Below are 17,125 nucleotides of genomic sequence, written 5' to 3' on the forward strand. Positions count from 1 at the left end.
CCTGGGGAGGGGGGGGGGGGGGGGGGCCTGCAGGCCGGATGGCGCCCCGGCCTGAGTCGGGCGGTGGGGGTATATGGTGAGGGGGGGCATGGGAAGGCGAAAGGCTGCAGCGGGAGAAAGGGTTTGGAGACGAGCGGTGATAAGGAGATCAAGTGAATAATGATTAACACCTGTCTGTAATTCCAGTGATTGGGGGAGAGACGAGAGATAAGCGCCCCGCAGACCTGGGAGAGGAGGACAGCTGTATCCGAGAGAGAGTCGGAGCAGAGTGCATGTGTGTGTGTGCAAGACTGTGGAGGCAGAGAGCCGAGCAGCACTTTATTTTTGTTCTGTTTTGTTTTGGGGGGAATAAATAAAGAGGTTTACCCGCCACCCCTGACTTCCTCGTCCTTCATCTCAAACGAACTGTATTACAGAGTCGTTCGTTGTAGTTTTTGAAAAGTGATTTCTGTTAAATAAAATATCTCCTTTGAAGTGGACTTTGAGCTTTGTAACTTTGCAGATCTTTTTTATGCTCAAACAGCAACGTTACAGACTAACTAAAGTTGAAAAAGTGAAAAAGCATAATAGGACCCCTTTAAATTAATGAAAGAACTATGAGTTTCACTTTGTAGTGTATTGTTTAGATTTAATAACTTGAAAAGTAAAGTAAACTTGAAAGTAATTAGTAATCTGATTACTTTTTAAATACAGTAATCAGTAATGTAATCAAATTACAATTTTAAAGAAGTAATTAGTAATTTATAGTGGATTACTTTTTTGAGTAACTTACCCAAAACCGATCCTTACAGAATAAAAGTATTAATTTCTTTTAACAGCAACAAAAAAATCTTACTGACACCAAACTTTTGAAGGGTGGTGTGGCTACTGTTCAAAATAAAGATTGCAGTTGTCAGTCTGAGAAAAACTTCACAGATTTACTAAAAATCATTGCCACACCAGTTGATTAAAGCTCATAGCAAAAAACTGCTCAGAAAAATGAAAGCAACATTTGCGCAGTATTTCAGCACAAAAGACACGTGATATTTTGTTATATAATGCCATAACAAACAAGCATTTTTAAAAGTGTCACTGTTGGATCACTGTTGTTGTTGTACTGTAATCCAGTGTAAATAGTACTACAAGCTAAATGTTGTGGCATTCAGATGAAAAAAACTGCAAAACATCTTACCTTGGCCAAGTGTGAATTAATCCACTTTGTGAAAGTTCTTTTCTGCACCGCCTCCTGTTCATCTGCAAAAGACAGAAACACAATAAGTGAGCAGATATGATTTACTCTTCAATATCCAGTGAGATATTACGCTTTCTTCTTCATTCTACTCAGTCATCATGACTAGCCTGGCTATTTTCTTATATTTGTGAGGATTACTACTGAATACTGTACATTTTCATTACTGTAAGTCTACAGAGCTAGAGAGGAGATATTCACCAGCACAGGAGAGCTGAGAGTCCACACGTGGCATGAGCAAAAACATCAGAAACATGTGCCAATTTTCCCATTATTACATATACTCAGCATAAATAACATAAATGCAGATTTTACACAGACGCACACAGATATGCTCATCATTTTCATGTATGTGCAAACCACAAGCTCTCAAGGAGATTATTTAACTAAGAAAATGCAAGAAATGCAAAAGTCACAGGGTGGTTGTTAAAGCATTGCTATGCAGCTAGGACTTTCTGAGCGATTGCCAGGCTGTCACTATGGATTTGCGTTGCTATGCCATAGCTAGCATGTTTTGAGCAGTTGCCATACTGTTACTATGGATTTATAAAGATTTGTGTTGTTATGCAGCTATAAAGTTTTTCTATGTGGTTGTTTAGATGTGCTGGGTGGTTACCAGGGTGTTGCTATGCAGGATGTTCTATGTTGTTGCCATGGCAGAGCAAATAGTCTGCAAAAGTGTTCTGGTGGTTGTCAGGGTGTTATATGCTAACATAAAGATATTCTAAATGGTTGTCAAGGCACTGCTATGCTAGAATGTACTATGTGGTTGCCAGGGTGTTGCTATGTTGTTCCTAGTGTGTTCTAGGTGGTTGCCAGGATGTTGCTAAGCAGTTGCAATGGAATTCTGTGTGGTTGCTAGGCCTTTGCTATGCAGCCATAAAGATGTTCTGAGTGGTTGTTATGGCATTGCTATGGAGTTGTTAGGATGTTCTGTGTTGTTGTCAAGGCACTGCAAAGGTATTTTGAGTGGATGCCAGACCGTTGCTATGCAGTTGCAAAGGTACTCTATATGGTTGGCAGGAAGTTTCTATGCAGCCATAAAGATGTTCTGAGTGGTTGCTAGGATGTTGTTATGTGGTTGCTAGAATATTCTGTGCGGTTGCAAGGGCAGTGCAAAGTCGCTGCAAAGGTGTTGGAGTGGTTGCCAGGGTGTTGCCATGCAGTAGCAAAAGTGTTCTAAGTGGTTGCCAGGGTGTTGCCATGCAGCCATAAAGATGTTCTGAGTGGTTGTCACGGCATTGCTATGAAGATGCTAGATGTTCTGTGTGGATTCCAGGGATTTGCCGTGTAGTTATTAGTGTGTTCTGAATGGCTGCCAGGGTGTTGCTATGCGGTTGCAAAGTTGTCCTAAGTGGTTGCCAGGCCATTGCTACACAGTTCTAAAGATGTTCCGAGTGGTTCCTATGGTGTTGTGGGTGCTGCTAGGTGGCGTCAACCCCAAGTTTCTATAATATTCTACTGATTTTTTAATTGTTTGTAAGGTGAAAAAAGTTTAATACTGTAACTATTTAGTACTGTTCAAATCACCAATCCTAAGTATGAGCAATAGTACTAGAGATGCTTGACTTCACAAACAGCAGGAATGGAAGTTTGTGACATCTGTTAACACAATAGACAAATCTAGCAGAGCATTTTTAGTCACAGATAAGGTCATTCAGGTCACCAACAAAAACCCACCAGACATATTTATGCATGATGGGCTCAGACAGATCAGTGATTTTCACAACATACAACATCCTATGTTTGCATGCATGTACTAATGCAATGCACGGGGCATGTTTAGGAAGCATCCAAGTACTGTAGCACACATGGCATGCCGTTGCAGCCTTAAGCACACCACAGCCGTCATAAGCCAACATGCGCAGCTGTAAAGAGGTTCGCATCAGCACTCGTGTTCAGCAGTGACCCCGTGCCAACAAAGTGATTACCTCTCTCGAGGAGTAAGATGAGGAAGACCTCAGCTGGCCAATAATGTCTAGTGAGCCATATGACCCAGAGACGTGTCACTGCATATCTGGATCATGGTTTCACCTACATTTAGCGGAGTACAGACTACATGTAAATCTGAGCTATAGGCTCCCACACTCCAGTCGGATGAGAGGAGACATCGATGTCTCACTTACCACGGAGATACTGAAAGAATCCCGTCACCAGATTCAGAGATGTGGTCTTTTTCACGGCTACGTCCTTAAAATGAGCCATTGTGTGCCCTGCATTTGTTTCTTTGTGTCCTTCATGTGTGAAAGTGCGCAAGTGTCATCCAGGGAGGAAAACCAGATCAGCTATCCTTTATTTCCTCCGGGAAGCAGAACAGAGCAGGCGGAGGAGCTTTCCGTGTGAAAGCACAGCGCGACTGAGTGCTGGAGGATGAAACCTCCCCCTCCTCTTGTTGTCTCTCTCCCTCTCCCTCTCCCTCTCCCTCTCTCTCCTCCGCTGTGGATAGGCTGCTAATCGAGGGCCGTTTTTATGAGCTAGGCGACTTCCTGTTGTTGGTGGAGCTGGGGAGTCGTGCTGGTGTGGATGCTCCATTCAGGTCTGTTCTAGTTCTAGCAGCATCCCACAGCTGCAGCCATACTAACCGGCTATGGCACTGATCGGCCAATCAGCACGCGGGGGGGCTGTGATGTCACCGGGCAGCTGGTGTTATCCTGATTTATATGGGTGGGTGGGGGTCAGTACTTGTGCTACACAGCTTGAACTCCACCGGGCCTCCACTACAAGCACTGCAGACACCCTAATGCAGGAATGGCTTAACAAATAATCAGATTCAATGCAGTCCAGAATGCTATACAACAAAGGACTTATGACATGACACAGTTACTCTGGGTTTGAATGTGTTTGCATGTCTAAGTAAGAAACAAAGCAAACAGAAAGTGGATTTTTCTGTCTTTACAATGACACATAAAAAGATGTTAATACATGTTTCTGGTCTTATTGTGTGCAATTTATTAATTAAACATTATTACGGGTGTTTAATGAGGCAAGAATCACTATATTGCTTCGCATTAGTGATTTGAACAAATGACTAACACTTAGGCTAGTATTAAACTTTGAACCGTAATTTATCTTACAGCATTTATTATGAAGCAGCACAACTGTTTTCAACATTGATAATAATAAGAAAAGTTTCTTGAGCAGCAAATCAGCATATTAGAATGATTTCTGAAGGATTATGTGACACAAGACTGAAGTAATGATGCCAAAAATTCAGCTTTGCACCCCAGGAATAAATTACATTTTACAAAAACAAAATAGTTATTTTAAATTGTAATATTTCTTCATTATTTTATCACCTTTACTATGTGATCTAATAAATGCAGCTTTGTTGCACTTTTGAATGGCAGTACATTAAAAGTAAATGAGTAAATCAAGCTCCACTATTTTCACATTTAATATTCTGTTTTATTCAGACATACATTTATGGAGTTATGTTGACTTTAAATCCTTTAAAGTCTTTTTAATTTTGTACGTGTCTATGGCAAAAGTCATTCATATCATAAACGCAATCATACTAAATAACACATGCATTATTTGCAAATGGCTATGAGGCAACTGGGAACCAACTGCACTCAAACTATTGAATCATTTATGTCACAGCCAGTGCAAAGCATCTGCCACCTGCTACGGTGCAGTCAGTGACTATATCACTCTATTATTCCTGACCATCACCCACACACAGCATGAGTTCTACACAAACCCAATCCATCACACAACATACTTATTTACATCCTGATATATATTTAATTGTGCAATTATAAGACCATCTTATGACCAGAAACGGACATCCCCAGTGTTAAGTCTTGATCTTCCAGGCATCCACTGCTTTGTGTTGTCTTGTTTAATAAAACACACTTTATTAAATTACTTAATTCAATCCCATGTTTTCGTGCACTGAAACATAAGTGCATATACAAATTATAACTGTTCTTTCACAAATCCACTTATAGGAAAAATCCATTATCTCACCGCTCACTCACCGTGGCATAGCTCAGGTATTTATATCTCAAAAAGTCTTTTGTGTTAAAGATCGAGGAATGTACCTCAAACTGTTTTAGTCACAGAAAATAATGTAATCCGTGAAAAAAAGTGCTACTCCCATCACATGCTCATCTAATGAGTCACAATTTGTTTCTATTAGTTAACAGGGTTAAAGCTCAGGGATCTTTAAAACAGATTAAAAAGTCCTGACATTGTGTGGATTAGAATAAGGTGAGAAAATGTATTGTATTTATTATATCTAGCATACATAATATATATATACATTTATATAGACAGACAGACCGACCGACCGACCGACAGACAGAAAGAGAGACAGATAGACAGATAGATAGATAGATAGATAGATAGATAGATAGATAGATAGATAGATAGATAGATAGATAGATAGATAGATAGATAGATAGACAGAAAGATTATAGCGCTGTCCAGTCCTGAAATATTATCGCAAAATAATGTAAAGACTTTCAGGATACAATACAGAGTTTAAGGCTAAAATTTGCAAAAGTCCCACAGTTCTCCATCAGTAATCAATGGATGATCATTAGTGTTTAGCATCTACAGTCAATTCCAGTGCTGCAACATGACAAACTGGATTGTTCCCACTATAATCAAAAAAGCAGCTTTATTGATGGTCTTTTTGTAGCACTGCCCACTTGCACTCACACCCAGTGTTGAGAATTAGAGTTAATTAAGTATTAATGAATGTACAGTCACTTTCGGTCTACACACAGAAATAAGAGAAACAAGTGAGTGGAGCATCTGAAATTTAAATGAGTGCGTTCAGCACAAACTCGGGACAGATGATATCATGGGCAACAGGTCAGATGTTGCTGTCATCTGTTGAATGGAGTGCAGTCTTCAATACTCTACACATCACTCTTGCAGTTTCAAGAGAGAAATGCAAACGCTGATTTTGTGCATTAGGCCAAAAAAGGATACATTTAAGATATTTAGAAAAAACACTGAAATAGTGCCATCTAGTGTCCTATTAAAAACATTCTGTGACCACATTAAATGGCCTGCATCTATATTCAACCATCTATTTTGATCAATGTAATAATGATGATAGTCAAAATAACTCACCTGTATTTACATAGCGATTTTTACAATACAAAGCAGCTTTTCAAAGCAGCTTTACAGTGTTAAACAAGAAAATTGTCACGAATCCTGTCCATGGACTTCTGTTCGATCGCCACCAGAGGTCACCCTTCCGTTACATTGACTCTCACACTACACAGACTGTTACACATCACCCTGGACTACATTTCCCATGCTCCATTGCACTAATCACAAGCTCACCTGAAACCCATCACATACAGCTGCTACCAATAACACACACTATATAAGTATGTGTTTAGAATTGTTTAGTGCTTATCGTCACGTCAGTGATAGCAACGTTATGGAGCCATTACCGAGTTTTGTCTAGTTGCTAGCTCTAGTCTAGTCACAGCTAGTTTTGTGCCTGATTGCCTGTTTCCTGATCTCCTGCCTGTCTTGGATTCTTCTTTTGCCTAGCTCTCTGGACATTGTTTGCCGATCTCAGACCCACGTTAGCTTTTGGATTACTCTTCGTCTTGTCTCTTCTATTACTGTTTGCTGTGTATCGACCCATGCCTGTTTCATGTTATCGTCACGTCAGTGATAGCAACGTTACAGAGCCATTTCTGAGTTTTGTCTAGTTCCTAGTTCCTAGTTCCTAGCTCTAGTCTAGTGATGGCTAGTTTTTTGCCTGATTGCCTGTTTCCCGATCTCCTGCCTGTCTTGGATTCTTCTTTTGCCTAGCTCTCTGGACATTGTTTGCCGATCTCAGACCCACGTTAGCTTTTGGATTACTCTTCGTCTTGTCTCTTCTATTACTGTTTGCTGTGTATCGACCCATGCCTGTTTCATGACCACGCCTTTAAATAAAAGCATGCAGATGGATCCGCACGTCTCACATCTCTGTCGCCCCGTAACAAAAATAGTGTTTCCATGATGCAAACAGATTTCAATTTTGCTGTTAAGCAGCTCTAAAAAGCAGCTCATTATTCAGCTGAAATCAGTTCATTGTTGATAGTGGTACCTTTAATGATAGAAAGCATTAAATCAGAATCAGGTTTGAGCATTTAACTGCTGTAGACATAACACGTGAACACATTTCTCATTGTTTTAACAATATATTGAAACAGTTACGGATCTAACACCAACAGTTTTATAATTCAATCAAGACAACAACCTTCTTATGCAAACTTTGTCTCAGTAAAACAACAAGATCATTTGTCGTTGGAGAGATTTCATCTGATATGTGTCTAAAGGAAATGGCTGCTGTATTAAAATCATTCGTGCCAATGAAAGGAAGATGGCAAAAGGTTTTACCACACGCTCGAAACAGGCATGCGCCAGTCACCACCACGGAGAGGGAAACCAAAAGAAGTTACTCTGAAAACAGTAACCACAGACCTTCTGTCGCATACACCACACATCGCCTTATTCACAGTTGATGTGCCAAGTTAACTAGCACACACCTCTTCTGATGTGCAAAATACATTTGACCACATGCATGAACACATAATTCACCTTATATGCAATTACTGTGTCGCCATCAAATACCAAATCTACTACGCTGCAAATAAAACCAAATTGCACAACAGAAACTTAACATGCACTTTAAATCATTTTTACATTAAATGTGAGTAATGCATGCCGGTGCAAAATTTACCGCCAATTTACTAGGGTGATCTGGATGGTTGGTAGGGTGTTGCTATTCAATTGCTAAGGTGATCTAAGTGAGTTTTATACTGTATGTGGGAGGGTTAGTTGGGTACATTTTCATCTAACTAAACAGAAATCATTTAAGATCACCTACACTAAAGCTGAAAATGCATGACTGACATAAAATTTTGGCGGTAAAAACAGAAGTGCAAGTTATCACGCATGTGTAACTTCCTTCCTGATGTGTTTGAATACTAAGTTCCTCTCTGTAGCTTAATTTATACTTCTCGTTTCGTCTTGAAGACTTTATGAGCATGTGGGCATTGCCATGGTGATAAGAAACAAACATGAATTCTCTACAAGGAAATAGTTCAATATCCTCTATACAGGTTACATAGGAAATGCATTAGAGGCTTTGAATAATTGCATGCGCCACACTCTTCCATCCCTGATCATCTTTGACTATTCATCAAGAGTGTTTTTCATGAGTTTTTAAGGACAGGATTGTGAGTTTTCGTACGTTACTGTGAAAACGAAACCTTCACTAGTCATAAACAGATTAAATCTTAATGTCAGCCTGACATTTAAGTTGACAATGTAGTGTCTTAAAACACCTTCCTGGTCTTATTGTGCATCAATGCATGTTATTTTAAAGACAAAATAATGTTTTTCATTTCCTCCCCTACAACCTCATGCCATACAAGCACGCTTCACCATCCAATCCAATCGATTTAATAAAATCAAGCCGCATCCTACGTTTTCTCTCAAAATATTATATTATGAAAGTTTCAGACTGATTCACATTTATTTTAAATGAACATAAAAATGAACTTTTTATTGAATTAATCACGTCGGGAGGGACAGAACAGAAATACAGCATCACCTACCTTGCAGCCTCTGCATCACATTCATAATGTCCTTGCTGGACCGTCCGAAAGGGCTGAGGGAAGCCATGGTCCCTCTCTACAGTCCCGTGCTCCTCTGACACCGGATCACTTATGCAGTCGGCACAGTAGACAGAAGATACTGCACTACTTTCTTAAGGGGGCATCCCCATCTGCCCCTCCTACAACTCTCTCTTCCTCTTGCTGCCTCTCTCTCACTCACTCACTCACTCACTCTCATGCAGGAACTTGATGTGGCCCAATAGAAAAGCAGGTTTCATATAGGTGCTCACCCAAGTAGTCGACCAATCAGAAGTCCTCTTCTATCTACATTCAGTGAACGGAGAAGGAAAAGTAACAACAAGGGTGTCAGGACAAAATCACATTGTAAAAAATACTTAGATGAGGTAACATATAAACTAACAGGTTTAACTTAAGCCAGATGTATACATTAATTATGACTAAATAAATAGGGTTGCAAACAAAATAACAATTTTAGTACCCTAACTTTCAGTTAGCTGCAGTTTTTCATTTAGTATTTATATTTTATTTCAGCTTTATTTCTATAACTAAAAACTATTTTTAGTAGTTTGAGATTTAGTTAACAGTTACAACACTACCACAGAAGAAATAGTCATACAGGCAATGGGTGAATAATGATGACAACGTTTGTATTTTTGCATGGACTGTCTCTTTAAGCATGCAAACTTGATGAATGATACTGAAGCACAAAGAAAAGTCATTTTTAAGAGTCAGCTCAAAACAGAAAACTGCACTTCATTCAACTTCATTGTGTTTCTATGTACTGTATGCACACTGTAGTTATGCTGCACATGCATGTTTGTACACAGACCACGCCCCTTTTACTTCACTAAAGTTGTTATTATTTATGTCAGTCTAATAATAATAATAATAATAATCTATGGACTTACTGACTGATTACTATTATATGGAAAAGAACTTTAGCTACAGGAGCTAGTCAATAATTAAAGAAGTGCTTGCCCACCAGGGATAACATGTCATCTTGCATTGTGTATTGCACATGAAATGCATGAAAGATTTGTATGCATATTAATTGTATGCACGTAACTAAGTGAAGACATCAGAAACTCAGCGACAAGATATATATCTGCTCTGCAGTCAAAAGCACGCATACAGATTACACAGGAAATCTACTGCGCAGATTTCCAAGAAAACCAGCCCTGATTTATCAGAATACATATTCTTTGGTTTTGTAAAGTTGTTCCGTGAGCAAAGTATTACCGTGAGCAGATGACGCTTCCGTTCCCGCAGGGCTCTGGTGTCTCAAGTGATGATGATGATGATGATGGTGCAGCTCTGTTACACGGGGTGCTATGGAAACCTTTAAACAATGTCGCAAGGCCGTGTTACTTCATGTGGCCTTTACCGCCACCTATCGGTGATGCAGGGAACAACAAGGGGGCGTTCACACAGCGTTCATGTGTTCAAAACATCAGAGCGCAAAGCGATGAAACAGAACGCAGTCTGTTATATAGAAAGACAGAAAGATGATAGAACGATATACCCTGTTAAATCAATCATTTCAAGATACTCTGGTATTGATGATTTATGCTCCTTTTGTAAAAATGAGAAAGAGGTGTTATCACATTTATTTTTTGATTGTAAAATTACCCAAAATTTTTTTGGAAGGAATTGGCAGAATTTATTTTCAATCTAGTAAAGGATAAATACTGCTTTTCTTTAAAGGATATTATTGTGTACTATGAAAACAATGTTGACAAAGGTCTCGAATACATTGTTAATTTATTCATATTGCTGGCAAAATGTTATATACATAAACAAAGGTGCTTAAATTCATCCCCAATATTTAAGGTATTTTTAGTGGAATTTGATTGTTTTATATCGCCTCTGAAATTGTTCAAAAACAAAAAGTCATTAGCATGTCTAAAATATTATGACATTATTTTCAGTTCCCGTTACTAATTAATGTCACACTTTATATAGCACTGATTGTCTTATGCTATGCTCTGTTTGTTATCTGTTCTATTTTCATTAATAAATAAAAAAAGATGATAGAACGATAGCTAGATAAATAGAACGAACGATAGATAGACAGAGAGCCACTAGCTACATCACAGGCTACATGGTTCAATAATGACATCTACTTTGTAATAAACTCAGAGCATGGATGTCTTCTCCATTGTTTTAGGACTAAATTATCCTTCACTCAAAAAATTTACACGACTAGTACACCAGGAGCTTTCAGTGACTGTTGAATTCGGACAGTACATATCCTCTCCCAGTTTCTTCTGAGACTGCATGCATCTTTAGGCAATTTCAGTTATAGTACTTAGAGGGTATTAGTAAGAATAATAATAATATTTGGTTTTCTGTTCGTGATGTGCCAGAAGGTACAGATACTAGGGCAGTAAGTACAGTGTGGCAAAAAAGTATTTAGTCAGCCACCAATTGTGCAAGTTCTCCCACTTAAAAACATTGAACTCTAGTAATTCCATATGTATTTAAGATTGTATTTAGTATATAATATTGATATTATATACTCAAAATTCAATAACCTTTCCATCCAGAGGAGCTCATCCTGGCGTTCTGCTTGTCGATATTAATTGGTCTGCTCATCGGGATCTTGATTTTCCTCCTCCTTACATGGATGTCAAGACGGAGCGCTTCTGTCAGGATCACCAGACGTCAAACCCCGCCGTCAGAATCTAAAGGCTCACGTAATCAGCACTGCCACCTCAGACACTACAAGAGTCACGGCTTCGACAAGAACAGTGAATCTGCGGGAAGAGCGGTTTTGTCCCTCCACAGACAGACCTCCGTAGACCCCAATGAGCTGCTGGGTAGAAGCCCTAGCTTTCAGAACTCCACTTTTCGTCCGCCACCAAAGAAGACTAAGAAGAACAGTGATGAAACAGAGGATAACCAAGATGCATTACTTCCTAACATCACAGATCCATTTAGTGCAGAACCAGCAGAGTCCTTCTGGCTGGGGAAGGGCAGTCTAAGAGGTTTCCTACCCAGACAGACTCCACCACCTGCTTATGACAGTGTCATTCACATCTTTCAAGAGTCCTGTACCTGACTGCACTGTGATAAGAGACAAAGGATTGTACATACATCTCAAAACACGGATAAAACGTGACAAAAGGGAATTTGTTTTTTTTTACGAAAGGCTTGTTCTGATTTGACAGGGATCCTGATTTAACACTCATTTGCGTTACTTTCATGGGTAACACTTTACAATAAGGTGCCATTAATTTGTGTTTATGCATTAACTAACAATGAGCAATACATTTATTAGTATTCTTTCATCTTTGTTTGTTAACGTTAGGTAACTAAAATACCACTGTTCATTGCTACACAGTAAAGAAAATTCAGTAAAATTTACGGTAAAAAACCGGCAGCTGTGGTTGCCAGAATTTTACCGTAAAAAATACGGTAGCAACGCTTTTAGGTTTTACGGTTTTAACTTAAATTTAGTTAAATACCGTAATTTCATTAACTGATATAATGTTAATATATCAACCTATTGAAGTACTGAAAACTGTACCTTTGTAATACACTGATAACCACCAAATGCAGGTGGTGATGAGAAAGTCACATGATGAACCAAAGCCCATCACAAGCAGCTTTAAATAATAACATATATAGAAGGTGCACAGTGTCATTCACACAAACACTAAACACCATCATGGTAACACACATGAAACTGAAATAATGCAATAAACATTCATTTAACAACATTAGGTGTAACACACAACTCTAATATACAAAACTGATAAGAAAAAACTAAGAAGAAACAGTTATTTCAACAAAAAAAACATCAAATTTTGTTGATGTAAAAATGTAACGTAGGGAATTCTGGGAATGACAATTTACGGTTATTCACTGTAAATTATACGGTCTTTTTCCACTTCCAAAAATGGTATACTACCGTACAATTTATGTCCAATACATGTAATGTCCAATACAGTTTTTCACCGTATATAGTAGGGGAATTTACCATTAACCATTTAACAGGTTTTTACTGTAGCATTTTTACAGTCTTTTACCATTAAATTCACGGTCATTTTTACAGTGTAGCTCATGCTAGCTCAGGTTCATTAAAGAAATAATAATAAATATAAGAGATATGTTTGATTTGAATAATTTACAGACACTTTTATCCAAAGCGACTTACAAAGAAGGAAGCTGTTCGTAAAAGAGTCAACAATAGTCATTATACACAATCCCAAGTTTAACAAGACAAGTAGTTTAGTATGTATACGTTGAAATTAACATTCACTAAGATTAATAATTGCTCTAAAAATATTATTATTGTTAGGTTATGTTTTTAATTCATGTTAACAAATTGAACCTTATTGTAAAGTGTAACCCTTTTCATGCAGTGGTGTAAAAATGTTGAATTGAATTATTTTTGTGTTTCTTAGGATAAACCCGGTCATTAAAAATAACAGATGCTTTAGCGCATCTATAGTGCATCTAAATCTTTACGTTCTCTAGTCACTGTTGGTTTTGGGTGTTTGCTTATTGAATTGAAGTAGTGAAGTAAAGCAAAGCACAAATAAAAGAAGACTAACTGATGCTGAAAACAATATATGTGGTTATCGCATCATTAGCAACGAGTTTCACAAAGTATTCAACAGTCTTGGTCAATGTGACACATGGCTGTCTAAAGCTATGTGTACTTTGAATCACCATGGTACTGAATGATTGCTGTATTCATATACCACAGTACATGCAGTACTTCACAATACATTTTTTAAATCACGGCAATTTCATGGCAAGATAAAGAATATTGTATACTTAATTCCAGTGTTGGGGAAAGTTACTTTTAAAAGTAATGCATTACAATATTGCGTTACTCCATAAAAAAGTAACTAATTACGTTACTTTTATGGAAAGTAATGCGTTACGTCACTTTTGCATTACTTTTTAAATCTGGACAGGGCTTGCTTGTTTGTTTTTAAAATAAAACATATCTATTTTTGGCAAATATAAAAGCCTTTTCACACCAAAAGTGAAATGAATAAGCCTCGGGCTAAAGGAAATTTAAATTTACGTCCGTACAGTAGAATGCAGAAGAAGAAATTTCAACACTCTTCAGCAATAAAAAAAGACACAAATGTTTGTCTAAAGTAATTTGTGCTTATTAGTACGGTTGAACTGGATCATCGAAGGTCAGAAGCAAAGACATTGGTTAATAGAATGGGATTAAATACATAAAGGACATTTGTGTTGTTTAACATTTAATTATTGCAGGTTTGCATCAATATATATTATGCATTATTTTTATTCATTTTGAGAAATACTGAATCTGTTTTTTTTTTAGAGTGAGATGAATTAATGCATATTCATATCTATTTTAGAACTACAGTAACATCTGATTTCTCTCAACATGGGGACAAGGAGAACTGTCAGTCAATACATTGGAAAAAAAAGTGACTTGCGTTACTTATTTGAAAAAGTTATCTGAGTATTCTCTTGTAAATTAAAAAGTAATGCATTACTTTACTAGTTACTTGAAAAAAGTAATCTGATTACGTAACTTGCGTTACTTGTAATGCGTTACCCCCAACACTGCTTAATTTTTGTCTATTAACTAAAGTAAACCATACACACTAGGAACAGCAGAAAGTACAGAAGAAGACCTCCTGGGAATCTTTTCAATATGGTATTGTTCTCTTTGCCTTTCCAGAGATGAAAGTGAAGTATCTCTCCTGAGTCTTGCTGCAGTCTGTCTGGAAAAAGCACATAAGTGCTGGTGAAACTCCTTTTCACTGACAGAAAACATACAATCATCAGTACAACTGATCAGTACAAAAACAGTAAATAACATAGAAAAGGCTATGAAGCACAACAGATGAGTTTCAAAACTAAAAGTCCCTTTCTATAAATTTGTAGTGATAACAATAAGTTCAGACTTACCAGGACCTTTGAGGTAGCCTACGTCTGTGCTGTGCTACAAAAGAGCGCAGTAATAATCGATACACTTTCAAATAAATAATTTTCGTATTAATCAAGGCTGGGTATAAACACCAGCAAGGTATCAGCAATCCAGGTTAAATAATTAAAATATAGGCCAATTCAATTATTTATAGACAAGAGGGTATTGCTAGGTTTTCTGATTCATCAACCAAAAAAATGCTGGCCGCTCCCATAACAATTTTGTGTTGTTTACTGTCTGTAACAAAACCTAAACACCTCAGAACACCTATTTCATTGTTTGTGTTGTAGGGACATTTTATGCATTATATGACAAAAGATCATTTTACAGAATCTGTATTTGTAGTCACTTCCCTTAAAGTACGTGACTTCAAATACTGACCATAGTGCAAGCCAATAGCCATCGAGCATGGGCTGTGAAGGAGAATTTCATTGGTTGGGCTGTTGAACTGATACGCCCATTTGACTGAACGAATCAGTGTTTTGAGCCTGAACTTGCTCTAAATCAAATTAACATTATTAAAACAAACTGTTATTATACTTAGGCTATCGTTGTTGTGCGTTTACACAATGCCTTAATAATGTGATTTCAGCATTTCAGATTTTTTTTTTTATTAAAGGGGTCATATGATGCGATTTCAATTTCAATATTTTGCGTTTTCATTTCTCTTTGGAGTGTTACAAGCTGACTGTGCATAGATAATGGATGACAAAACAATGGCGAAGAGAGAAATGCTGGTAAAAATGATCAAACCAACTTGAACGTTTTGAATCATATATTATTTTAGTAACTTGCTTTACTAGTACAGTCTTTAAAACGTGTGCTTTCTTTTCTCTGTGAACCTTTGTATTATTCAGTTTCTTGCATCTTAATACGTATGGCAAAATAAAAGTGAAGACTGGTGATTTATATCAGTGCAGTTTGCCTGTAAACCGCATTTGTTGTACTATCTAGCTAGGGTTGGCAGTCATGTGATCCACAACACCATTCCGTCAGAGCGCGGGTTGCCTTCGCACGCCGAAGAATCCCTCATTCAGGGATTATTTTGCGCCAATGCACAGCATCCCGCTGCATTGACTTTAATGTTCTGTGGGGTGAAATCTGCCATGAGCATCTGGCTACCATTTAGACGCATTGAGAGCGAGTTGATAGAGGTGAGTTTGCTGATAGAAATGAATGCAGAATTTTAATTTTATTTCTCGAATTAATTGTTTTCTTGTTGGCTCACGTTGTTCTCATTTTATTTCTTTGAAATGTCACAGTAATAGTCAATGTTGTATACTGGATGGTTGTGTAATTATATCACGAGTGTAGGTGGCAACCATAGTTGATGGATTTATTCTAAACTGCATCCAGTTTAATTACCTGCCACAATTCTTATATAAGCAGATGTGTGAAAGTGAGCTAGTTATGATTCCACAGCCCTATATGGATATTTTTATATTGATTGTATAGTAGTTTAACAGTGAGATTATGTTTTAAAAGAAATTTTATATATATTGTTAAGCCTAAGAGAAACGCATGGGGAAAAAAATTATATTTCTATTGGAAATGAGAATAAATGCAGGCATGTCTTAGGTTGGGTGTCATTAAAATTCAGCCATCATCACATCCCTGTTGCCATGACGCCTGTGAGCTGCCTCATCCTTAGCTGTGCATATTTTTCTGTATCTTTTTTTTTTTTGCACGTATGCATGCTTTTTTATACAGATGCTTCGATGCATAATTTCTGTTGCTTTATTCTGAGTATAAAGCATGAATTGCAGGGGCTTTAAGCGTCCTGTGATGTAATGAGGACCAATGTCAACTCAAGTGTGGGTGCAGATTCTGCATACAGAGCTTGTCTCATCATAGGTGGCTTGTTCTTGCTTTTCAATCTGCAAATGATATATGGCTTTTTCATATAAATAAATACATTTGCGTGTGTGTTTCTCTTTGCATAGAAATCCTGGACTACCGAAGACTGAAAGCTGGTTTTGTATAATGAGGATAAACTGCAATAGGCCTTGACTTTTGATTTAGACGTAATTCACAATATTTTGTTGAACAGAAACAGAACAGACTGCATTGCTCATAGTCTCAGACTATAATGGCCTGATATTAGTCACACTTTTTCTTAAGACACATCTGCAGTGAAGCATTCTCAGGTTGTACTGCACATTTTTTGAATAAGCAAGTAAAATGGAGCACTCCTTCAAAGACGGAATTCGGACCAATAATGTCCAGGGACTATGAAGAGGTGAGTATTTTCAGAAACTACATTTTGCATTCTGTTTTCTTGTGCATCGAAAGCATATATGTTCTTTAATTCAGTTGTAGTTCATTTTGGAAACAGAAATTTGACAGATAATGTCAAATAGTTCGTTTTTG

At 37.6% G+C, this 17,125-nt stretch overlaps 2 protein-coding genes across 2 annotated transcripts in view; one reads left to right on the forward strand and one right to left on the reverse strand.

The window, feature by feature from the left end:
* Positions 1-8,925, reverse strand: part of LOC107586628 (nesprin-1-like) — a 122,246-nt gene extending 113,321 nt beyond the window's left edge. Inside the window, exons 1-2 of the mRNA XM_016274082.1 lie at positions 8,809-8,925; positions 1,172-1,233 (exon numbers count right to left, since the gene is read on the reverse strand). Of these exons, the coding sequence (XP_016129568.1) occupies positions 1,172-1,233; positions 8,809-8,875 (129 nt within the window). The 5' untranslated portion in view covers positions 8,876-8,925. The remainder of the gene's footprint in view (positions 1-1,171; positions 1,234-8,808) is intronic.
* A 1,152-nt stretch (positions 8,926-10,077) lies between these two features.
* Positions 10,078-12,017, forward strand: LOC107586629 (myc target protein 1 homolog). The gene is made up of 2 exons (XM_016274083.1): positions 10,078-10,225; positions 11,376-12,017. Exons 1-2 carry the CDS (start codon positions 10,078-10,080, stop codon positions 11,888-11,890), a joined length of 663 nt encoding a protein of 220 aa, XP_016129569.1. The 3' UTR covers positions 11,891-12,017.
* The last annotated feature ends 5,108 nt before the right edge of the window (positions 12,018-17,125 follow it).

This window comes from Sinocyclocheilus grahami, unplaced genomic scaffold (assembly GCF_001515645.1).
Source record: "Sinocyclocheilus grahami isolate Dianchi unplaced genomic scaffold, SAMN03320097.WGS_v1.1 scaffold84.1, whole genome shotgun sequence".
Taxonomy (NCBI): Eukaryota; Metazoa; Chordata; class Actinopteri; order Cypriniformes; family Cyprinidae; genus Sinocyclocheilus; species Sinocyclocheilus grahami.